At 42.1% G+C, this 23,831-nt stretch overlaps 6 protein-coding genes across 9 annotated transcripts; 2 read left to right on the top strand and 4 right to left on the bottom strand.

Annotated features, from left to right (window-relative positions):
* Positions 1-336: 336 nt before the first annotated feature.
* LOC129580774 (polynucleotide 5'-hydroxyl-kinase NOL9-like) lies at positions 337-3,575 on the top strand. 2 transcript variants are annotated; one of them, XM_055471438.1, is made up of 4 exons: positions 337-763; positions 937-1,113; positions 1,354-2,075; positions 2,281-3,575. In XM_055471438.1, exons 1-4 carry the CDS (start codon positions 556-558, stop codon positions 3,334-3,336), a joined length of 2,163 nt encoding a protein of 720 aa, XP_055327413.1. In that variant the 5' UTR covers positions 337-555; the 3' UTR covers positions 3,337-3,575. The 2 variants fall into 2 exon arrangements, with proteins under 2 accessions (XP_055327413.1, XP_055327412.1); XM_055471437.1 differs by having other exon boundaries at positions 1,324-2,075.
* Positions 3,417-6,593, bottom strand: LOC129580775 (serine/threonine-protein phosphatase 2B catalytic subunit 2-like). Its single transcript, XM_055471440.1, has 3 exons — positions 6,251-6,593; positions 4,378-5,408; positions 3,417-3,994 (listed from the first exon to the last, which is right to left on the bottom strand). Exons 1-3 carry the CDS (start codon positions 6,405-6,407, stop codon positions 3,611-3,613), a joined length of 1,572 nt encoding a protein of 523 aa, XP_055327415.1. The 5' UTR covers positions 6,408-6,593; the 3' UTR covers positions 3,417-3,610.
* A 176-nt stretch (positions 6,594-6,769) lies between these two features.
* LOC129580776 (leukocyte elastase inhibitor C-like) lies at positions 6,770-9,021 on the bottom strand. 2 transcript variants are annotated; one of them, XM_055471442.1, is made up of 3 exons: positions 8,315-9,021; positions 7,659-8,258; positions 6,770-7,263 (listed from the first exon to the last, which is right to left on the bottom strand). In XM_055471442.1, the coding sequence occupies exons 1-3, from the start codon at positions 8,316-8,318 to the stop codon at positions 7,085-7,087; spliced, it is 783 nt and encodes a 260-aa protein (XP_055327417.1). In that variant the 5' UTR covers positions 8,319-9,021; the 3' UTR covers positions 6,770-7,084. The 2 variants fall into 2 exon arrangements, with proteins under 2 accessions (XP_055327417.1, XP_055327416.1); XM_055471441.1 differs by having other exon boundaries at positions 7,659-9,021.
* Positions 9,022-10,089: 1,068 nt separating this feature from the next.
* Positions 10,090-11,845, bottom strand: LOC129580626 (serine/threonine-protein phosphatase 2B catalytic subunit beta isoform-like). Its single transcript, XM_055471234.1, is given in 2 exon segments — positions 10,090-11,243; positions 11,246-11,845. Coding segments are annotated over 2 exon segments (1,482 nt in total). The 3' UTR covers positions 10,090-10,361.
* A 920-nt stretch (positions 11,846-12,765) lies between these two features.
* Positions 12,766-20,384, bottom strand: LOC129580624 (ATP-dependent translocase ABCB1-like). Its single transcript, XM_055471232.1, is given in 18 exon segments — positions 12,766-13,248; positions 13,465-13,668; positions 13,736-13,861; positions 13,864-14,038; positions 14,210-14,463; positions 14,519-14,803; positions 14,980-15,112; positions 15,187-15,347; positions 15,403-15,508; positions 15,682-16,374; positions 16,527-16,728; positions 16,894-17,183; positions 17,275-17,595; positions 17,672-17,843; positions 17,969-18,318; positions 18,423-18,509; positions 18,864-19,069; positions 19,587-20,384. Coding segments are annotated over 18 exon segments (3,948 nt in total). The 5' UTR covers positions 19,600-20,384; the 3' UTR covers positions 12,766-13,078.
* A 1,178-nt stretch (positions 20,385-21,562) lies between these two features.
* LOC129580627 (uncharacterized) lies at positions 21,563-23,824 on the top strand. 2 transcript variants are annotated; one of them, XR_008689372.1, is made up of 3 exons: positions 21,563-22,541; positions 23,268-23,727; positions 23,792-23,824. XR_008689372.1 is itself a non-coding variant. In XM_055471235.1 (2 exons), exons 1-2 carry the CDS (start codon positions 21,915-21,917, stop codon positions 23,508-23,510), a joined length of 870 nt encoding a protein of 289 aa, XP_055327210.1. In that variant the 5' UTR covers positions 21,563-21,914; the 3' UTR covers positions 23,511-23,762. The 2 variants fall into 2 exon arrangements, 1 of the variants encoding a protein (XP_055327210.1); XM_055471235.1 differs by lacking the exon at positions 23,792-23,824 and having other exon boundaries at positions 23,268-23,762.
* Positions 23,825-23,831: the final 7 nt, after the last annotated feature.

Genomic DNA, 23,831 nt, shown 5'->3' with positions numbered 1-23,831 from the left:
AAATCTAGATTGCAGTGCACATACGCCCTAAAAGCAAATGTTTAGGAAATGACGACAAAACTAGTTCCGTAAGTTACTGGCAGTTATTAAATCGATTATCGTACTAACCATAAGGGATGAATGAATTTTGTCATTCAAATTTCACCTTATGGTTTAGTGTAGTGTAGTGTCTGGGAAAAGGCTGACTCATCGAGTCGCCCTTGATCTGATAACGGCGATGCATGAAGCCATGGATGTGCAGGTTGAGGCTTTCCTGCCAAGCCTTGTGCCGTATCGCCTGCCTGACTTGCGCAATACTTATATTTTGTTCTCTTTCAACTTTTAAGTCGTGGTTTTCAGGTTTTCTTTCCAAAAGATTTTAAAATATTTAAAGAACTTTTGAGGATCAATTGTCGCTTTTTTGTTCACCGGCGGAGGAGATCCGAAGTACTTTATGTCTCATGAGTTGTTGTAGAATCTGATTTTTAGGAATGCCCTAATCTGATTTTTTGTGGAGTGATTCTGCATCTCGGCAAATGGTTTTGATTTTTACGAAAAGTAATCCGCAAATTTTAAATGGATTCAGCTGCCTCAGCTAGCGGAACTTCAGATAATTCTGGAAGATCGAAAGCCGAAGTGGAGGTGATAGTTATCGGGTCGAGCTCGGAGGACGAAGATACTAGCCCTGAGCTCGAGGTGGTTTACTGCGGCCCAGGCGAGAACCTTTTACGGAGCCGAAAAAAGCATCGTTCTTTAGTCGGCTACCAAAGCGATGATCCTTCAGGTGAAACAGCAACGCTGCCGCTGTTACTTGCTTGTACTTTTAATGGTGTACTGCAGTTTTAGCACTGCGCTTACTGTGAATTGAATAATTATATTTTAAAAGTTGCAAGTGGATAAGCAGTGTAAATTAAGCAAATTTTACAAAAATCAGTATTTAATTTTTTTACACCTCAGCTGATCGTTTGCCGCGACCGCGTTCAGCTCCAACGACCACCCAAGAGTCGCCATCAGCTCCTAATACAGCGCGCTTGCAAAGAAACGTTCAAAAAACTCCAAATAAGCAAAAGCGGTCAGGTTCGGTTGCAAGTGATCCTGGACCTGGACCATCTTCATCGCGAAAGAAAAAAATCAGTAAGTTTTGCCCATACTGGAAAAATCGTGCAGATAATATAATTAGGTAACTCTAATTAGGTAATTAGGTATTTTCTAAAAATTATTCTTGATTATTCTTGTTTTGTTTTTTTTCCTCGCAATAAGGGTAATTTATCAGATATTCTTTTTTTTACAAAGAATTCCTGGATTTGTTTCATGCAAATTCTGTTTAATCGGCATTTGATATAGTATCTCAAAAGGAAAAGTGGGGGCTTGTAGGGAGAGGTAAGAGATCTCGCAATCGAAAGACTAGCGAAGATTTTGATACCTCCGAATCACTTGAGGATGGCGAAACTGTTCCTGGATCCATCTCGGACGAAGTGGAAGAAACTCATCAGCCGGATGAACTGGCCTTTCCGGAACCAAGATTTAGTGATATGGTCATCGCTATAACCGATTCGGCATTTTGGCTCGTTCTAACGGAGCAGAGTATTATTATCGCTGGAATCTGTCGCGTAAACTGTATTGTGGGTTCCGCGGAGATTTGTGGATATGCTCTCACGCCGGAAAGCGGCCAGTTGACCATCCCATCCTTGGGCAGCGAGAATTGGCTGTCGGTGTTCGGTAACGGCAATCCCATCGACGGCGATCAGTTCGAAAAACAGGCGTCGCTACAGTTCGAAAAGGAGTTTGTGGATCCTTGTCGGCGGGTTGTTGACCGCTGGCCTGGTCGCTGTGTTGCTGTTCTGCTTCTTTCATCGACAAATCATATATCGGATCCGTTGATGTGGCGCTGTAGTGAGTTGTTTCCGCAGTTGCAGCCTAAAATTATCCGGCATTCTGTTGGCAGTGCTGAAGAGTTCTCCGCACCCAGTAAAGGCACAGACCGCACAGTTGTTCTACCCGCTGGTAAGAATTGGAGAGAGCTTTTCCCGGGATGCACAGTGATCTCGCCACAAGCCATGAACGGAATAAGAACGCAGTCTTTCATTGATTTTAAGGTACGTAATTTGATGGCTCCTGCTTTGTGTTGCGTTACAGTTTTGCTCCGGTTTGATAAGAGTTTTTAGAAATTTGAATGGAATAACATTGTTTAATGGAAAATTTGTTATCGTTGCACGATCAGTTTTGGCAGATTTGTTTAAATGCTATAAGTAGAAGTAAGAGTTTATTCTTTGGTTAGCGTTTCAATTTTATTTGCCGCAGAACGATTTCTGGGATCGAATCAAAACGGAAGTGAGCCAATGCGTCACTAGCACCCATCCAGTTATTCTTCTCTGCGGATCGAAAAACGTCGGCAAATCCACAACAGTCCGGTTTATCGTCAACTTTTTATTGCGCCTTTATCCAAAAGTCCACTGCTTTGATTGTGATCTGGGCCAGAGTGAGTGTAATCCTCCTGGCTGTTGCGCACTCCACTCTTGCACGAAGCCGCTCCTGGGTGCGCCGTTCTGCCGGCTTCATGATCCAGACGCCGCTTGCTACTTGGCGGAAGTCTCACCTTCCGGTGTCAGGCATCAGTACAAAAGGGGTTTGGAATTCGTTTTTGGAAAGAGAACGGAACGCGTCCCGATTGTTGTGAACACTATGGGATGGATAGAAAAACTCGGACTTGATTTGCTACACTTTACTTCCGAATTGACCAAGCCTGATTTGATTATCGAGCTGGTGAAGGAAAAAGAGACCGGTGTTAGTGCGTCACTTTATCGGAAACCAAGCTGTCGTGTTATCACATTATACTCAGCGGCGGAAAAGGCGGAACCAGCATCGCATGTTGCACCAGCTATCAAAAGAAAGATGTCGATACTGTCATACTTATCTGCCAGTTCTCCGACATTCGGACCTATCAATGAATCCACTCCGTATCGGATCAAATTCTCGAACATTTCTTTATACTTTACCGAAGTTGGTGTTTCAGTTTCCCATTTACTGACAGTTTTGGATGGATCTTACGTGGGTCTTATTCAGCTGGACAACAAAAACGGGAGGCCTGTAAGACGGGATGTATATGGTGACGTTAATGTGCTTCGAGAGTTTCCGTTGGGGAACTGCTTGGGATTCGGAATCGTGAGAGGTATTGACACTAAAGCGCGTTGTTTATTTGTTTTGACACCATTGGCTGATGGAAAAATGCAGGATGTCAATGTATTGATGCACGGAACGATCACCGTACCGGATGAAGTGTATTTAACACAGAATTTAGGAAAATGGGAAGGACCAACTCCAAAGATGCAGTATCAGTACATGTACGAACGAGAGTGAAAATTTTAGCAATGTTCTTAGTAATGGGAGCACAGAATTTGTTGTTTTTTGTGCAATGTTGCCTGCAGTTTGAATGCGTCAGTATGATAACCGGCATTTTGAAGTTTTTATTAACAAGTTGTACGTACAATCTTTTTTTTCGAAGATGTACTTACTCAGTAGGTGTAACTGTTGGAACAATGCAAACTGTATTGCAAACTTTCCACAGCATTGTTGTGGTATTAAACCTCACTTTCGTATGAATTTTTCTCGCAGAATATGGCAAACAGAGTTTTTACAAACGTGTCGTGTCGTTGGCAGTGATCGGGCTCTTTCCGGTTTCCCTGTCCGCTTGCTTTACATCCGGTAGACTGCTTTGTCGGCGCAGCACTGGCAAGCGCTCATTGACTTTATCCACAATTTTTGCATGCTCGAAACGTTCTTGTTTGGAGGCAGGGATGTTCTCGGTGTCTTCCGGATTGGGTGCTGTCAGCCCTTTTGGGAACTGCGATTCTGTTTCGCTGTTCTGCAGTTGCTCCTTTATCATTTCGTACATTGACCGGAATTCCGTGATACTTCTTATTTTGGTCTTGATTACCGCTTTTCGTTTGGCCATATCGGTTTTGTCCTTTTCCAGTTCCTCATCTGTGCATATGCTGAGAAGCGCCACCGTCATTTCCTGTAAGTAAGAATTAGGATGCACGAAGGAGTTTAATACTAATTTTTGCATTTGTACTGCACTCAATTTTACGGTGAAAAGGTTGCATATTTTATACAGCACTATGTTATGCAATGGATAACGCATTCGACAAAGCCCGATTTATAGAAATATACTAAATGCCGCATAATACCGGTGAACACAATGTGAACTAAACTTATTACATTCCTCAAAAAATAATAAAAACGGTTAAGCTAGGCTGCTGTTAATCAAACTAACTTAAAAACGAAAAACATACAAAAACAAGCTTTTACTTTTAGTATGTTTGTAAGATTTTCATAGTCCACATTTGCATGTTAAATCAGCAAAACGTTGTTGTTTTCAATAAAGACACTGCAGTCTACCTTGATTTTTGCCGTTACAAAGGGATATGACCATGTGAAGACATTCATGAAATCTGGCAGCCAGTACGGATGTGGCACGGCATTGAATTGCTTAAAATTCATCTTATTATTCTCATATTTCAGCACTGCCCCCTTGTTTCTATAATCGTCCAGATAGTTAGGCGCAGAAAATACAGTAAAAAGCGCCGGAAATCCCAGTGTCGTGGCTTTGTACTGCTTAAATCCGGCATATTCGACTTGATGCGCTCGAATTAGAGACAAGAGTTTGTTATCCGTCAGGAATTTACAACAAGCTTTATATGTGTACATGTAAGAGCATCCTCGTTCGGGATTATCGAGGTACAGGTTTTCCGCATCCGTTTCGTTACCAAAATTCTCCGCTGGATCCGACCACAGGATGTCACACAACGGCCCGCTACTGTCCGGTTCTTTGAAGCGGTCGATCCGAAAAATGTCCTTGAGTGTGGTGATTTCCGGCGACAATCCACCGTGTACACACAAGAACTGCCCATTGACCACGGCCGCCAATGGGAGCGCATCGAACGCCTCCATGCATGCATTGTACACCGCTTCCGAATATTTGACTTCACACTCCAGTTTGAAACTGAACGCTTCCGTCAAATGCCGGCATTCGTGATTGCCGCGCAGCATAAAAAACGTCTGCGGATAAGAGAGTTTCAGGGCGAACAGATACAGTACGCATTCGATACCGAAATTGCCACGATCAACGTAATCACCCAAGAAGAGATAGCGCGTCGTAGCCACATCACCGCCATAATTGAACAGATTTATGAGATCGTAATATTGTCCGTGTATATCGCCGCAGATCGTTACCGGCTGCGGGATGATTAACAAGTTCAGTTCCTTACGCAAGACGTGCTTTACTTCGTTGAGAATCCGCAGTGCCACGGATTCCGCCAGTCGGCCTTCTTTGTAAAAATGCGTTTTAAGGATGCCGGGATTTGGGATTTTGGAAGTGCCCAGGTATACTTCGCTATCCGTCAACCGCTGTGAATTTGGCGGTGGAACATCTGTACAAGTATATTATATAAACGACGTTAACTTTTAAATATCCTCATGATAATTGTGGTCTATTCGTGTTTCAGTGTGGGTAAATGTGACGATGTTCCGTACAAATGCCGAAGTTAATTTGATTTAAGCCATTCTTCATTCAGTGCATGTGTGCCGTCGATTATAAAATGCGGCACACAAGTAAAAATTAGGTACTGAATTTGTTTAAGCGCTCACTAATTAATAGTTGATTGTGATTTAAACAAGTACCATTGTACCATTCCACACTGATAAGTAAATTGTTTCCAGTTTCCTTGATAAGCATGGTCTATGAAAAGTGACGGAAAGATATCACTGGGATTATTTCATTGTGGTTGCGTTTATCAGCAAGGAACAATTAACAATCGATGCAGTCTGATTTCCCTTTCTATGTATTCTGTGATGCTTCAAAATTTGAAAAAGAGCTATTGTTTTACAATTAACAAAGTAGTTTACATTAGGCTTTTAGACAAGTGGATATGTATGTAAAATTGTTAAATAAATTGTTGCACATGTTTATTGGTTAACGCAAAGAAACCGTCACATATAGTCGAATACAATATGTGCCGTAATAATAATACGTAAACAGCACAATTAGAGGATGGAATTGTTAATGTATTCGCGCGCCATATAATTATTCGATTGAGCTTATTTTTTGTGTCCAGTTCCTTATAATATCTATAATTGCAGATGGTACTGCGCGTGTTCGTACAAACTCCAAACATTGCCACGAGATGAAAACGGCCTTGACCAAATAATATCACGTATTAAATTAGCAAAACTACAGTTGTCAAGTGTTGCTAAATGGATGATGAACTGTTACCTTTAACGGCCCGCTCGATAGTATCAACAGGCTGTCGTCCACTGTTTCCCGTTTTCCCGGTTGTAATAGAATCAGCGTTGATCCCGGTATCCTGAGCCGGACTTAAAGGTGGTGCTTCGCTGCTTGAGTTTTCTCTCGACGCTGCATTAGATTCCATGGCAGAAGTTTAACAACAAGTCAAACATAAGCGATCTTTTGTTCTGCAGAACGTTTTAATATTAATTTTCCAAGCTTACTTAATTTTGCTAGGGCTTACATATTAAATAAGCACAAAACAAGTGTAGAAGAAGGAAATTCGTAACCACGATCCCGTGTATCATAAACACAGAATTGATGTGCGCGAGTGCATTAATTTTGAAAATTCAGCTTTCAGTCTGCAATACTAATCAGTCGTTATGGGTGATAAAGTCAGCAGATAAGAATTAAAGATCAACGCATTACTAAGCGTGCTGTGATTAGGTAACTGGTGTATGATATCTTGCGCCAAAATGCCGGTATGTTATTACGTTACACATAATGCACATACGGTAGGTACGAGACTTTTCATGCAAACTTCAAGAAGATGAATGGTCGGGCGTTCTACTATTGTTGCAACTTCAGTCGTTAAAAGATTGCTGTACTAAAACAGAGAACGCTTTAAAAAAGGTTTGTCAGATTTTGGCAGTGCTTTCTAATTAGTTTGCTGTTGTACGAACACTTAATTCAGTTTCATTGCCTGTCGGTGTTCGCGCAACATCCGCTCACGCCAGTACGCAATAACAATAATATTATGAACACCTGCTTACTGGGCGAAGAAAAATAAATTAATATGCAATAATACTTCTGAACATGGATTTACGCATTAGCATTCTCTAATTTTCCAATAAAAAGTATACAGTTAGTGGGATTATGGCGTATTAAAAACATAAAAGGATGATCCACCACGAATTCTATAGGCTCTGGATGCCCTGGAGTGCCGGCACCCTGCAAGCCCACTTCGTCGTTATTGATGCCGGTTCCGGATTCGTGAACATCTGCAACAGAAAATTTTTGTACGCGCATATAAACAATGTAATTTTAAAAGCGGAGTTGTTTCCCAAAAACTTCATATTTTAATAATCAAATATTGCAAACTTGTACAATTAATAAAATTCGAACAGTTCGATAGCAATAAAAAGCTAACAGAGCTACGGCAAGAAGTCAAGGGGCATCGATAACAAGTACCTCATGGGTTAGGCGTATTACTACGAGTACGTATAATAATAATTGCAATTACTGCAGTAAGTACAATTATAAACAAGTGTGCTCGAATAAAATAAATTGGCAAACAGTAATTATATACGCATTTTTAACGCTTGCAAAAGAAATAAAAAATAATCTTATGCAATTTTATTCCACCGTATACGTAGGTATGCGAAGTATAACTTGCCGATTACAGCCGCATGAAGCAATCGACAAGAAGCTCCAGTTTTTGGCTGTACACCCAGTCTTCCAGACAGAACCGTAAGATCAGTGGAGTTGTCTATAACAAATTTAGGAAAGAACAGGTGCACCTCGTGCATCCTGTTGGCTAGTTCGGCCACCTCGGTGATGTTCTTAAATTCCAACTTTCCTTCCAGTTCCTCTAGTCCACCCTTCTGACGTGGTAACAGGATTAGCATCGACGCTTCGCCGCTAGCGTAGCATATTTCCAGATAGTCAACATCCAATGGCTCGTAATACGCATAATTAAAATGACTGGCTAACGACATCATATCCACTTCCATCTCAATGTCCCCCATGTAAAACTTATTTTTTGCCGTTTTTGCTTTGCGAAATTTTTCGGACCATCCGCCTTTAAAAGTTAGAATATTAAGCAGTATGGGCGGTTGACAGTCAGTAAGCGACGATGCGATCGATCGTCCCGTCGTTTTCTCCATAGTTTCATTGATAAATCTCAGTGCGCAATTAGAATCATCTGCTGGGGCGTCCATCACCATTACATCTCCCATCGATCGTGAAATATCCGGACCGATACTGCTATCACTACCTACCCACGAAAAAACTGTATTCAGCAGCGATAATTCAATTTCATCAACAACAGACCCATAGAAAATCATATGCGATTCCATGGGCGCCGGTTCGCTAGATGTACTGGGACTGGAACAATCAGTTGGAACCGAATCTGCAGGCCGAGAAACACCGGACACTCGCAAACGCAGCTCAGTAAACAGCTCTGTAAAGCACTGTTCCGGTTGCTTCCCACTATCTTCAAAAATGCGACTCATTGTGTTGAAAATCTCGCCGCTGTTTCCGAAATCTGAATCTTTGACAGAGATAAAAGCGCTAAGAACTCCGAGCGGAGAAACGGCAATATTGTCACCGGGTTTCCGTTGCAATAATATTCTACGGTACAACGTAAAGGACAGGGAATTTATAAATTCGCTGGCTCTTTCCATGTTTATAGGTCGAGGCGGACTAAACAGTTAGAATTGGAAAGCTGCCAGTTGGCACCCGTTCCAACAGTGGTGCGATTTAATAAAGGTCATCGATTACGTCCTGTGGATAGCTACAGGTGGCGGTCTATTATTCGCGAAATTAGAAAAGTTCGTCGATACTGATTCACTGCGCAAGCGTTAACATAGCTTGATAATTGTAAGTTATCCACATCCCGATCACGAGTAAGAACTTCGTGCGATCAAACGCTGACAAAATGTTGCGTGTATGTTATAAGGCGCGATAGAGACAAATGATGCGCAGAGATCGATAGCGCTTATAAAGTTTGTCATTCCAGAAATGCGTACAACTGTTGTGATGTTGGTGCCTTTCAGTGACTACGAGGAGACGCTCCTTATTTGCGCTGGGATAACACTGGTAGTTAGTACGTACTTCCTTGCTTTTTACATCGGCAGTTAGACCAGAGGAAAAGAAGTGAATAAGGAAATCAACGGTGCTAACAGCTCCAAACAACGCTACTGCACAAACAACATCGATAGTGCTTTACTAAACGAGTCAAACGACCTACAGTCTACAGATACTGTATGTCACACATGATGTAGGCTTACTTCATCGGGAAAAATTGATGTTCTTGTTATCCACAAATCCTGAAGTTTATTCACGTCCCTTAATTTGTTTACACTCGCTGCACATAGTTATATTGTCTCAAGAAACCTAAATAACGTGCAGTCCGACTAATGAATTTGAAGATCAGGACGCTGCTGTAAAAAGCGCTGCTTAGTGGTGTGCGTCGCATTTGTAAAACAGTCTGTAAGTAAGAAACGCTGCCATAAGCTGCACGCGTGTTTCTGTTGAATAGATTTATTACAAAAGCTAGAAAGTAAATATTATGTACAAAAAATACGAGTACAAGTACAACTACAAAAACACAATTTCGCCTAAATTTATACGAGTAGAAGTATACGTTCAGTTTCTGTTTTATCATTATACGTAACACTGATACTGCAATATTCGAATATTGCAATACGTATAATGATAATACAAAATTCATCTACTTTCTACGGTTCTTTTCAGTTTTCGCGTGCGGTGCGGTACGTATAGATCGCCAAATACGTAATTAGATTGCTAGACGTAATTGGCTTTGTGCCGCACAATTAAATACGCGAAAACTGAAAAGAACCGCGGAAAGTAGATGAATTCAGTATTACCATTATATATATACGTATGGCAATGTTCGCCAATGGTGGATCGCCAGATATGCCAGGACATCCAGATACTGTACACAATATGTATAGTGTCGCATGACCATTTCCAAACATAATTAAAATTTAAAATTATACAATACATTTGCATGCCTGTATGTAGCTTAATACAATGCGCATGGTAAAAAACATACAAACGTCAAAACACGTATGCATGTTTTATGCCTATACCGATTTCACAGGTGATTCAAGCTCTTAATCGAAATAAATACTTAAAACATAACATTACAAATTTAAGGGAAACATCGTGCATGGTAAATAGAAGCCGCGCATCATTAAACAGATAAAGTGATCATCACATAGTGCAACGAGCCAACAGAAAGCGAAAGTGGAATATTAGAAACGTGAAATAAATGGTTTTAACTAAAATATACAGATAAATTTTTGTATTTAATGTAATTGTAAGCGTCAGGCACAATGAAAAGGTCTAGTGCTCACTGACTCATTCTTTTGCTGGACAACTTTGGACTTAATTGCTTTGACCCTGCACTAGTCGACGAGGCGTCTGACAATGAACTGGAAGAGTCGGAGAATTTTGCTGGCATTCTCTCGTTGACCTTATCCATTTCTTTGACTTGTTCAAATGGCAAATCACTATCCTTTTGGTCGGCCAGGTTACTGATATCGACACTGCTGTCCGTCGGTGTCAAACCTTTAAGCACAAACAAAGCATCACGCTCTTTTCGCAATCTGGCATACTGCCGGTTGAGCCGGGCCACAGCGCGAATCTTATGCAGGATAATTTGTCGTCTGGCCGCTTTATCAGGAACGTGAACATCGGCTGCATCCTCCAGCTCCTCCTCGGAACAAATATTCAAAACCGATACTAGAATCTCGGTGGTCTTCTCCGCCACGAAGGGATATGACCATGTAAAAACGTCCATGAAATTAGGCAACCAATACGGATGAGTTACATAGTTAAATTGCCTAATATTCATTTCATTTTTTCCGGCTTTATTTATGGTGTAAATCAGAATCGCGGCTTTATTCTTGTATACGTCCAGATAATTCGGCGCGGAGAATATCGTAATGAGCGCGGGAAAATCGGCGGATCTTTGTTTGCGATACATCTTGAAACCGGTGTCCTGGATTTCGTGAGCGCGAATTACTCCCAACAGGTGATTGCGCCGTAGAAAATCGCAACACGCAGCGTACGTGTAGAAATACGAGCAGCCGCGTGTTGTATTGGGAAGAAAGAATTCGTTCCCCTCTTCTTTCCCAAAATCCTCCGCTGGATCCGCCCACAATAAATCGCACATTAAACCGGCACTGTCCGGCTCCTGAAAGCGGTGAATCTTGTCAAAATCAGCCAAAGTGAATGCAGCTGCGGGGACAATCCGCCATGCACACACAAAAACTGTTGATTCATCACCGCCGCGAGCGGCAGTGCGTCGAACGCCTGCATGCAGGCATCGTAAACTGGTTCGCTGTACTTGATCAGGCACTCCTCACGGAATGTGAAATGCTCCGTTAGATGGCGACATTCATGGTTGCCGCGAATCATGAAAAATGTTTCCGGATAATTGAGCTTTAAAGCGAACAAATACAGCACACATTCCATGCCGAAATAGCCGCGGTCCACGTAGTCGCCCAGGAAGAGATAGCGTGTATTCTGTGGGTGACCGCCGTTCCGGAAGAGGGTCATCAGGTCGTAGTACTGACCGTGAATGTCCCCGCAGATTGTCACGGGGGCGGGAACGGAGAGCAGAGTCGGTTCTCTGTGCAGCACGCGCTCCACATCTTGCAGCAGACGAATAGCGACAGTTTCTTCCAGTCTGCCTTCCGCCAACAAATGGTTTCGAATTTTTTCCGCGTCAGGATGGCCATGGGAAGAAGATCCATACACCTCTTCCATTGTTAAACGATGTGTGGCAGGTTCCGGTACATCTGAAACATTCACAAACGGTGTCGATGCCATTAATTTTTATACATAATAATGTAAGGGCACAACGCCTCACGTGTTATCGTCCTTGTCACCAATCAGTGCCCCACTGCTCATTAAAGATCCAAGTGACCAACTCAGTGAACTCACCTTTTATTATTCGTTCTTTAGTATGCAGGACGATATTTTGGGTATCCGAATCAGCCTTTGCCTCGTCCATGTTTTTTCTTTAGCTGAGAATATTAGCGCTAATATTGGTATTCCGAAAATAACGCTTGATTAGGTAAGTATGTTAATTAATCGGAGGAAGTATGGCGTCGACACTGCCCTGATAGGCAGAACTTCTGCGCTTGCATGGCTTTAACACGAAGGAAAATTTGTGTGAAGAAGAATAAAGCGGTGCGCGGTTGTAGCCTTTTCTGTTACTAATTTTGGTAGAAAACCACATAATCAAGTACAAACGCTATCGTCTACAGCACTAGCGTTGACGCCGTTGAGGTACATCTTGATCTGGTTATACTAGCTAGCTGCGGGGGTATTGAGCAAAATCGCTGTCAACAAATAGTTATCGCTTCCGGCTACTTAAAAAAATAAAGTCGGTTAGTTGCTGATTGTCAAGTAATATTTCTGGGGCATTTTTTTAATGAGATATGTTGAATGGCAGCAATCCGGCACATGCATCTTGCACGTAGAAAAGTCATATGGCATTATAACATTGCATCCCAATTCAGGAGCGACGGAAGGGTAGTAAGACTCCGAGTTTAGCGCGTCTGAAAAGTCGTGAAGCAGGAAAACCCTAAATGTTTTTGCGCTGATTTCAAGCCTGAACTTTCGGCGTTCAGGCTGTTCTTTAAAAACATGCTCATTTTGTTCTTATGTGCGTTAGTCAGAACTTTGTGAGTAAAACCAAAATATCACCTTCAAAGGTTGGCCACAACTTAGCAAACACTGCAACATCAGTTTTGCATAAGCATGCTGCCATTTTCAACTTTAGAACTGGCATAACATCGCGTCTTGGCTTCTGTACCCAAAAAATTCCAGCCAGCGCGCTTACTCCTAGTAGTACAACGTAAATCGTACCATACAAAACCAGAAGATCGTTAAGTGGAGACCGTCCGGTTAATTCCATCTACCGAAAAAATATTAAAATATTGGATTACCGGTACCCTGTGCACTCACTGCTGAAAAAGTTACAACGCTACTACTAGAGTTATTACAGATACTTGTAAAATACTCAAGAAAGACATTCGAACCCAAAAAATTGAAACTCTATGAATGTCCACCGGAAAGAGTGGTAAAGGACTTCCAGTATAAACCGCGCATGGCCATCAGTTGCTGGTGTGTGCCCTGCTCCGCCACTTTCCCATGCGATATTACGCAAATTTTATCCGCATTCTGAATGGTATTTAGGCGATGGGCAATAACAATGCATGTTCTTCCTAAAAACAAAGCTTGAATCAGTTATGATTGTCCAAAGCGGTACTTTGCATCACTGCTGCTTTGTTAATAGCTTTTCTGGCATTTTTGTAACCATACAAAGCGCAAATGAATTAACATTCCTGTTTATCACCGCAAAAAGAGAAACGTTTTTCTGCGAATATGTTCTAATAATAACAATCACCAAGCTATCTGGCGGTAATTCTTGCAGTGATTACCTTGTTGTGCACGGTCCAGTGCTTCTTGGACAATTTTCTCCGATTCGGTATCCAAAGCGCTAGTCGCTTCATCCAACAGCAGGATTTTCGGCTTGCGTATTATCGCTCGCGCAATAGCGATCCGCTGCTTCTGGCCTCCGGATAACTGCGATCCGCGATCACCCAGATCAGTATCGTACTGCGCCGGTAGGTTCATCACGAAGTCTGTTAAGTTAACGGTCAGGCAAACCACCGCTCGTGTAAGATGCCAAAAAAAAGCAAAATATCCCACCATGAATATTGGCGTCCCGGGCCGCTTGAATGATGGCCTCCATATCCACGGGCTCGCTGCAACCGTATGTAATATTTTCTTTGACTGTTCCACTGAAGAGTACCTGTTGTCTCCATTTAATGTTGTTCTAGTCGCGTACACATCAATCAGCTAAAATGAGATGTTCACACTTACCACAATGCCGGATGTTGCATCATAAAAGCGCTCCACTAAAGAAATTGTAGTGCTTTTCCCACATCCGGAATGCCCCACGAGAGCCAAAGTCTGTCCGGCACCAATGTCCAGGTTCAAGCCGCGCAAAATCTTAATAAATTATGAAAGGCGTAAAAATTTCAAATAAAAAGTACCTGAACGTACAGATAAACAAGCCTGAACCACCATCTATTTCTAACGCAACGCTTCATGAACTTAATTTTAACACAAAGTAAGGCAGATTGATAAGCGATGATTGTGAAACAAAGACATCTGAAATACCTTAACGGAAGTTCTTGTAGGAAATGAAAATCGAACATCGTTAAACGCTATACGACCGCTTAAATTTTCAGGCTGCTTTCCATCAGAAGAACTGCTATCGATGTCCGGTTTTCTGTCCAGTAGTGGAAAGATACGTCCAGCAGCTGCTTGTGCCTTAGCGCCATCCGGAGCGAACGAGGTCACATTTCCCAGTCCCATAGCACAAAAGATCAACGCGCCGAACACTCGAAAAACATCCGGAAAATCTATCTCATCTGTAATCAATAAACAATGAGAATCTAGATTGTTTTCGGTTCTGTCTTGGCTTACGCTGCTTGATCAAGTAAGCTCCAAAGGTAAATGCCGCGGCATAGGCAAAGTATATCACGCCCTGGGAAATGCTGTATGCTAATCCATACGTATGCGCTTTAACGATTTCATTCTTCAGGGGGACTTTTAAGCGTTCGGAATACACACGATAAAAACGCTCTTGAAGGCCAAGCGTGGTGACCGTCCGAAAGTTGTCAATAGATTCGTATGCGACTTTTCCCGCTTCTTCCAGTTCCTTCTGATTCTTTCCAGCTGAGCCGGAAAGAATTTTCAACTGGAAAGCTCCTGTTGGTAATGACAACAAGGTTAATCGTATTGCCCGCAAATGTACGCTATAGTTGTCAAAAGGAGCGCAGTGTTAGCTTGTCTTATTTAAAGTTATCTTGAATACAAGTTATAAGTACAACCATACACGTGGGTACTGTAATAAAATTTTAACCAGAACCTTGGAATTTTTTTACCTCCAACCACGACTAGCGGCACAAAAGCCAAGATTACTAGAGTGAGTTTCCAACTGTAAGCAAAAGCAATTGCTACGGAAGCGATCAACAAGGTGGCAGCCTGGATTACTGTAGCAATGCGAATACCAGCAGCCTGAAAATTATAGAATGAATGCAATTTCAAGAAGAGTCAAACTGCATTTAATTTTAATTTATAATATTACATACTCCTTGCACTGCAGCAGCATCGGTTGCCAATCTCGTTGTAAGAGCGCCGGTGCTGTTTTCTTCCCGGTCAAACCAACCGATCTCTTGACGCAACATCCTTGAAAAACACAGGATTCTAATGCGCACCGTAAGTGTTTCGCCGGACACCGCAAATGCAGTAGCTGCAAAGATTCTATCAGAAATCGCTTTACATAATTTTGGGAATGTTGGACATACACTGTATAAACCAGCTGAGAAACGTGCCAAACCCTATTGCCAAAAAGCAGAGGGAAAATACTAACGCATCTCTTTCCTGTTTGACCATATCAATTTGAACGAATACCTGCGAAAAGCACAAATTCACACTTAATGTGGCATTATATACAGGACAAACAATCTGTCGAAACAAAATATGCCGCTCGATTTAGATAGCGCAGTGTATGGAAGTGTTTGCAATGAAGGAAGCAAATTACGATCTCAGGACGGCTGATCACTATGACGCGTATTACTGTTTACCCGAATCATTTCCGAAAAAAGAATAGCGAACGCCGGCTGTGCAGCTCCTGTAACGGCCGCCGCAAAACATCCCATAGCGATGTAGGGCCACTCCGGCAAATTTAGTTTAAATATCCGACTCATTGGCACTTTAACAGCCTCCTCTTCCTTCACGCTGCGACCACCAACACTAACGGTCCCCAAACTGATGATACTCTTTCTTTCGCTTTTCCTTCCGGAACTCGGCCATTCCGTTTCCGGCACGACATCCGGCCCGTCTTCCAGATCGCCATCCTTCTTTTCCGAGTCCTCTTTTACCTGGTTTGTAACCAGAGTGTAGTACATCCCCCTTTCACTCATCAGCGACGAATGGGATCCTTCCTCGATGACCTCGCCTTTGTCCATGACGATGATGCGATCTGCCTGCCGAATTGTGCTCAAACGATGGGCAATGATGATCGTTGTCCGACCTTGACGGGCTTCGTCTAGTGCATCCTGAACGATTTTCTCACTGTTGGCATCCAGCGCACTGGTGGCTTCATCCAGTAGAAGAATCTTCGGATCTCGCACAATGGCGCGAGCAATGGCGATTCTTTGCTTCTGACCACCGGACATCTGCGATCCCCGTTCGCCGACGATTGTATCATATTTCTGAGGAAGGTCCATTATGAAGGCGTGCGCATTAGCTTTGCGAGCTGCTGCCTCGATCTCAGCCTATGCCACAGCATAAAAAACGTTGACCTTTGACAACCAATGCAAATGACCGACGAAATATTTTCTGATATTTTTTACTCTTCTGCGATACTTATTAAATGTAAATTTTAATACTTTCTGCCGTTATGAAAAAACAAAATTACTACCTTTACCTGTGTAACGCCATCGCGTCCATAGCGAATATTCTCACTAATAGTTGTATCGAACAAAACCGGCTCCTGTGAAACGACTCCAATAAAATCTCGCAAATAATTAATATTCCAATCTTGGACTTTTATTCCGTCCACATAGACATCTCCAGCGTTGGGATCATAAAACCTTTGGAGCAGTTGAATTGTGGTTGATTTACCGCACCTGCAAAGATGGCAATAACCATACTAAGCGATACGAATCATCAAGTCCACCGTCAAAAAAGTTGTTAATTTGGGATGGAGTAATGTGAAACAACGGAACACACATTTGAAGCGAACTTCCACTAGCTAGCTAGCGTTTTCCAACTACGGTTTGTAAAGTGTTTACCCGGACGGGCCAACCAGTGCCACAGTTTGTCCCTCTTCAATCCCGATGTTTAGTCTCCGAAGTATCTGGACGTCCTTGCGAGAAGGATAAGAGAACGCAACATCCTTAAATCTGATTCTGCCGAGCACTGGAACTGGCATCTGCCCAGCAGTAGAAATAGTATCGACTGGAGGTTGCCGGTCAATTACTTGGAAGACAAAAAACGCCGCTCCGCGTGCTGTTGAAAGCTCGTTTAGACTGGGTGCAGCGTTGCCCAACGACATTGCACCAATCAGAACAGCAAAAAATACCTGTTAAAAAAAAGCATACAGTAATGATAACTGTATTAATAACTTGGAAATAACAAACACACGAACAGGATAAAAATAAAAGCAACGGTACCATTAAAACAGTGCCGCCATCATATCGCGGTGGTATTTGCCCACTCTGTAGTGACTCCCGAACCAACTTGGCACCGTACCAAAACGCCACACAATACGCGACGTAAATGACAAGCCACGTTACGCCCATGCCCAGTCCAAAAGTGATGCCTTTTCTAATTCCCACACGCTTGGCTTCATCCAGGTTTCTGGTATATTTGACCACTGTCCGGTTCTCAGCTCCCAGTGCAGCAATGGTCCTAATGGATGACAGGGCTTCTTCCGCTATTGCACCAGCTTTTGCGTAGGCCTTTGATTCTTGGGAGCTCAGCGCTGTGGTGAGCTAATGAATACAAGTTTAAAGGTTAGATTCGATAACTGGGGTGACCTTTACAGAGGCAGAATTAATTTCACTTTACCTTAACTAACGTAGATCCACAAGCAGCCAGCAGAGGTGTAAAGGCAAGAATGACAAGCGTCAATTCCCATCCTTTGATAAATCCAATAACAAAACCAGCAACGAAGGAGGCCATTCCCATGACGAAAAGACCCATCTTGTCCCCTATTCCAGCCTGAATTTTGCTAAGATCGCTGCAGTTAGCAGAAAATCAATTGTAAATGGACAAAACAACATAAAATTTGCAATTACAATATGCAGAAATAAAAACGCACAAAACAACGGTACCAATCAGTCCCAAGCCAGCAGTAACTCTTACTCTGCAAGTCGTGTAGCCAGTTCGCCGGGATTGTTTACGTCGTACCAGCCAACATCCTGACGGAGAATGGCACGATAAAAAGCCAATCGGATTTTATGGGTCTGCCGCGCAGACGCCCAGACCCAGAAAGCCACCATCATGTACCCAGATATCAAAACAGCAACGCCAATGCCGATATAATAATAGGAAAATGTTTTCATAGATTCTTCAAGATCGCCAGTCTGATTGAAATAATTTGTGTTGATACCGGCGGATGCGGCCGTACTTGCTTGTGCGGATGCAGCTTGGGCCATCAAATTGATGCGATCATTGTTAAGAAAGGAGTTGGTCATATCACCCAAAACGATGATCTACAAATGCAGATTGTTTTTCCATTAATTACTAATAATATCCACCGCAGTATGGTACTGTATTATCAGTGTTGTATGATCAGTTTTTGTTTACAAATTCTTACCATTATGGGAAGGCATAATCCGCATACCAAAGCTGCAATCGATCCAATTGTCATAAAAAGTACATCGATTTTGTCGGCAAACCGAAACTGCAAATACGAAAGCTGTTGCAAACTGTATAAATAAGCGCATGATATTTTACCTACTTTTATCACTTTAAATCACGAGCAAATAGCAGACAATTACCGAAATCGTGAGAATGCTTTAAATATTTGTCCTAACAGTATAACACTACTTATGGTTAGCGTAGCGTTATATATATATATATATACTGTCGAGGCATCACGTAGCACTAGTGTTACCTGATGCCTCGATATTGTATATTTGCAAGTAGGGCTTCTGGACGCTTAAAAATTACTACAAAGTAGTTTGTATGATACGATGAGCATATTCCGCATTTTCGATTCTCCCTAACACAAATAACACGGAAAAAGAAAACGTACAATTTGAAAGATTCCGACTTGCTGAGGTTTGTCTTTTCCCTTTCCGTCATCCTTAAGTTTTTCTTCCGCCGTTTTATCAGGCGGATCGGTTACACCGGCGATTGCTTTTCCGTTTTCGTGTGGTGTGAAGTGATGCCGCGTGACAGTTACAGCTGTGCCTTTCCCATAATGAACCACATCCTCCGAGGGATCGAAAGCGCCGTTGTCTAAAAATTGCGGAGCAAGTAAACACCGCAGAAGTATGGTATTGCATAATAATGGGCGAAGACGCTATGAAATGGACTACAGGAGCTAACGTAGTAGCTACTAACTAGTAACATAATAACCAACTTATGAAATCATTCTACCACTCTAACTCTTTAAGACTTGCATCCTATTATTCCCTAAACGTCGCGATCATGAAAATCGCCATTATTCTAGCTTTGTGATGCAGTCAGCCGCGACTGTCAACGATCGCACAAAAAATCGAAATTATAGTACAATAATAATATTGTACATAAAAAAATATATTGTACATAAAAAATTGTACATAAAAAATACTGTACATAAAATATTGTACATAATAATAATACATAAAAATACATAATATTGTATATAAAAAAATTATGGGTATGTAAATTAATGCCCAATCTCTAAATGCACATAAACTTATTCAAATTGGAATATACTTCTGCTGTCTGCAACATTTAGAAATATTAAATGAATACGAAAGGGCGTTTTTACCTATGGAAGTCATGGATTCGACCTTGATGTTAACGAAAGATTCTTGTCTTTGATTGCGAAATCTAGACACGCTGCGGCTCTCTCCACTGGACGCTTTCGAACTGGAAGTGTTTTCTCAGCAGTTTCCAACTTTCCGGCCAGAAGAATGCTCAACTGGGAACTCATTCAGATGATATTGCGCTAGTGCAGGAAGGCGTGCCCAGCCCTTGTTCTAGTCGACCGATTCCGGCTGTTAGGTTGCCGATTCGCAGTGATCTAAATCCTGGAACAGCTAAAATGGAATGCAGGATCGACCACGGACAATGGAAGCCAGGCTTTGCAGATCACTATTTTGACCAGCAGCCTATACAACAAAGGACTCACACGGCTCAAACAACCGATAAGTACACGGAAAGCCGCCAGAAAAAAATATCTAACGTAGATAAAATTTCGCTATGTGATTTGTGAGTGACTGACCAAAAACTGCAACCACAAACCACAAAAGCGTGCCTTTATGAGGAACTGTCGCGCCAGGTTTGCGCTGTAGTCATAAAAAACACAAAAGAGCTATCTGTACACATTATGGGCAATACTGGGCATTCGTAGTAAACTGGCGGTTTAGTACTGGCGTTGTCATGCCGTTCATGTGAATATGCGATAATGGGCGGCAAACGTACAGAGCCTACATCAATTCTCAAATGCAAACAAAGATCACACAATGCTATGAGATCATTAAAAAGAGGCATAAAATTAAGAACAGGTGCAGAGTGGTAGAAACGTATCGCATCATTCGCATGATGCCGATCTTGAACTTGAAGTGAATGTAAGAGGCTAGTGCGTACCACGCCATTTCCGGTAAATGTATAATGGTTTCTGGCTTTTGCTTACCCAGCGGAAATCGATTACCAATTTACCAGGCGGAGAATTTATTGTCATGTTCATACCTGCCCTGCATAAGTCAACAATACCCTATTTGTATTCTCTGCTTCCAGTTTTTGCTTGCGGATTATTGTTTGCCAACTGCCAGCGAAAAATCTATGAAAGTATGAAAACTGGGAGCAGTCGTAGATAAGCTGCTTTGCAAAACTGCAAGTTTTGCAACCGGCTGTTTTTATTGTCTTGATTCTTGAACCTTTGCAGTTGGACCTGGTTTCCGCTACTGAAATAATTCTCGGCAAATTCGATAGGAACAGCGGATTTCCAAAACCCATGTTGTCATAAGTCAATAAAACTGCGCACGTTTGCAGAAATCCCGCTTATTGTTAGGTAAACTTTGACAGAGCCGCGTTACATGCAACACTGCCGGTATAAGTTCGGTGACTGCATTTCTCTCGGCTCTCGTTTTAATTTTTATCGACTATTCGGCGTATTCGCGTTGCACTTTGCTCAGAAATCGTGAGTGCCAAAAACGCCAATAAAAATACATTTCTTAGCAAAGTGGCGGGTACGGATATAAAACTGTTGACAGTGCATTTCTAAAATAAGCGCACGTGCATATCTGGGCAAGGGAGTCAAACATTAGAAATTATTAATATTATTAATATTAATATTATAATAATAATATTCACGAGTTGTAGTATTCGTACGATTGGCGCTGCTGCTGCTTTTTGTATTGCCAGCTCGTGGCAAATGATAATAATATGAATATGATAAAAAACAACGGGAGAAATGTCTCGAACACTTTCTTACCGAAATTCAATAAAACTCAACGCACACCATATACTGCGTGTCACCAACCACCATCCGACCGGAAGTCCAAAATCGTTTTTGACGACAAAGCTGTGCGCCTAACGGCATCATACGGTTCAAACTTCGCACTTCACACAGTCGATCATGATACTGTACACTATGGTACACAGGGTGTCGAACATAACACGCACAATTTACGAAAAGACATATCAGGTTGAGTCAAACTTTAGCGTAAACTGAATAGTAACCTGTAAGATTATACAGAATCTCCATACACTTCGCGTCTCACGGCATTTCCCCACATAAAAAACCAAAACATTGTGAGTAATAAGAAGTTGACTTAGGATTTCTTCATCTTCAACTACCGATTAACTCCCTTTCACTGTTAAGTTCATGCTAGACACAGTTACTACAATTTACAGAAATTTTTTCAGACTTTGTTTACCGACAATTGCAACAGGGAATATGATTAGTATTTGTTTCTAACTGAATGGTCGCTCACTCGGATCCGTGATTCTGACGCAGCTTAGGAACTAATGCTCCCGTATTTCTAAAATCTGGAATCTGAATCCGTGCTTCGTATTGTTTTGGACATAGATCGCGCTCGAGCAAATATTCTCGCCCCGTTCACTGCTTTGTGGCTTCGGTCATTTTGGAATCATGAAGCTGACTGCTCAATGTTTACTTGCTCTTGCCCTGGTCGCCAGCGGATTCTGCTGGCAGAAAGCCGTAGACGACATCAAAGATGCTGCAGCTGACATTTATGAGGACGTACAGGATATTGCTGGTCAGGCCTACACAATAGCCAAAGATAAACTCGGGACGGTTAAAGAAGTAGCTGAGGAAACTGCGAAAGAGCGTTGGACACAGGCCCAACATGTCGCTCACGATGTGAAAGAGGCAGCTGCTGAGAAAGCCAAAGAATTCGCTGATGCTGCCAGTCAGACGATGGATGCAGCTAGTAAAATTGCTGCCGAGAAGTTCTCCGAGGCCCGTGTGGCAGCGGGAGGTGCAGCAGGGTATGCTAAGGATAAGATTGTTGAAGAGGCAGGACATTTTAAGGATGTGGCTGGAGAGAAGCTGGCTGATGCTGCTGAATTTACACGGGATAAGGCATCGGTTCTGAAGGATGCTGCGGGAGAAAAGTTGGCTGAAGCGGCGACATACGCCAAAGTTAAAGCGGGAGAAATGAAAGACGCGGCTACTCAGACGTGGGAGCATGCTCCGGAGAATCTGGAACATTTGAAGGATGCCACGGTGGAGATGATGGGCGACGTTAAGGACAAGGTGGTTGAGGCAGCGAAGAAAGTAGTGACGGCGGCGTAAACATGGCCAATATGTGTTGACAGGTTTTGTTTTCGTTTCTTTTATCTCAGTGGCGTTAACTGCCACAGAAAGGGTAATGGGTGTTTGTTGAATCTCGTCCGTTGTCAAGTTTAAAATGCATACTTGTGATTGTGCTATGTGCAGTTCGCACTAACACGATCAGTGGTTTATGAAGAATCTCCAATTTTTGTTTTTAACGTTTTAACTGATTTTACGTAAGTGCCTCGTCGTTGTTCCGTTTTTGTTTTTAATGCATGAAAGTTCCTTTGTTAAATATTGCTTCCTCCAAAATAACTTCCTGCTGAGTGTCGTTTGGTGTGAATATGGCGCATTCCGTTTTCGCTTGATGCAATAAGAACGCAAACCCAGAATATATATGCCGTACTTTATGCTATATTCTTGTACTTCTGATTTGAAAAATGACGTTGTTCTACTTCTAATGGGAACGACACGTATAATGCGAAACGGAACTACAGACGATTGCGTTAGCTGAATTTCATAGATATCGTACTGTACGACTGAAATCAATATAAATCATCATTAGCATCACAGCATGCATAACTGGATGGCCGATGATTACAGTAACCGGCAAAAATTTTAAACCCACGTTACGCTAGCCCTTAGGATTAATTAAAGAATGATTCAGTATTATAAGGAAGTGCTCAATATCATTGCTTCTTTTCATAGACATTTACCGGAGCTCAGAAACAATGGCGAGAAGCCGAAAAGAAGTATGAAGAGATGAAGGATGCTGTCACTGATGGCTGGGATGAAGTAACAGAAAAAGCTTCTGATACTCTCGACGAGGCTAGACGGATTGCAAATAAAAAATTTAAAGAAGCGAAGGATGCCGATAGGTGCGTAACTGGACGAATAGTACTGATCAGAGTTAAATTTAGAATTTCGAAGCAGTACGTGTTCGTTATATAAGAGGATTACCATCACGCCGGGTAATCACGGGCAGGTTGTCCAGGACAAATAGAGTGTATCACACATATTTTGTCCTTTGCATCGATTCGGCATGCTCATTGGTTGTTTTTAGACTGTGTGTGTTAGTTGCTTCTCAAAATGTTATGCGTGCCTTTTTATTTTGTCAGCTTTCTCGTATCGTAAGAACTATGGCACAGGTGGAAGTGCAGTAAATGTTGTCGAAAAAATTTTACGAGTTGAATAGTACATTTTCATTTTCAAAATGAAAATGTACTATTCAGCTCGTAAAATTTTTTGTATACTGGTATACCGTCTCGTAAC

This window comes from Paramacrobiotus metropolitanus, unplaced genomic scaffold (genome assembly GCF_019649055.1).
Source record: "Paramacrobiotus metropolitanus isolate TYO unplaced genomic scaffold, Prichtersi_v1.0 Parri_scaffold0000004, whole genome shotgun sequence".
In the NCBI taxonomy this organism is placed as follows: domain Eukaryota; kingdom Metazoa; phylum Tardigrada; class Eutardigrada; order Parachela; family Macrobiotidae; genus Paramacrobiotus; species Paramacrobiotus metropolitanus.
Note: the sequence above shows the minus strand (reverse complement) of the source record. Positions and strands in the feature narration are given on the sequence as shown.

Coding starts and splice junctions, on each gene's coding strand:
- LOC129580774 (XM_055471437.1), top strand. CDS start 556: ATGGATTCAGCTGCCTCAGCTAGCGGAACTTCAGATAATTCTGGAAGA. Junction 764..936: donor CCAAAGCGATGATCCTTCAG/GTGAAACAGCAA, acceptor TTTACACCTCAG/CTGATCGTTTGCCGCGACCG. Junction 1,114..1,323: donor ATCGCGAAAGAAAAAAATCA/GTAAGTTTTGCC, acceptor CATTTGATATAG/TATCTCAAAAGGAAAAGTGG.
- LOC129580627 (XM_055471235.1), top strand. CDS start 21,915: ATGAAGCTGACTGCTCAATGTTTACTTGCTCTTGCCCTGGTCGCCAGC. Junction 22,542..23,267: donor TGGGCGACGTTAAGGACAAG/GTGGTTGAGGCA, acceptor TTCTTTTCATAG/ACATTTACCGGAGCTCAGAA.
- LOC129580776 (XM_055471441.1), bottom strand. CDS start 8,667: ATGGAAAGAGCCAGCGAATTTATAAATTCCCTGTCCTTTACGTTGTAC. Junction 7,264..7,658: donor GCTTCATGCGGCTGTAATCG/GCAAGTTATACT, acceptor TTTCTGTTGCAG/ATGTTCACGAATCCGGAACC.
- LOC129580775 (XM_055471440.1), bottom strand. CDS start 6,407: ATGGAATCTAATGCAGCGTCGAGAGAAAACTCAAGCAGCGAAGCACCA. Junction 5,409..6,250: donor TATCGAGCGGGCCGTTAAAG/GTAACAGTTCAT, acceptor ATACTTGTACAG/ATGTTCCACCGCCAAATTCA. Junction 3,995..4,377: donor TTGTAACGGCAAAAATCAAG/GTAGACTGCAGT, acceptor TCTTACTTACAG/GAAATGACGGTGGCGCTTCT.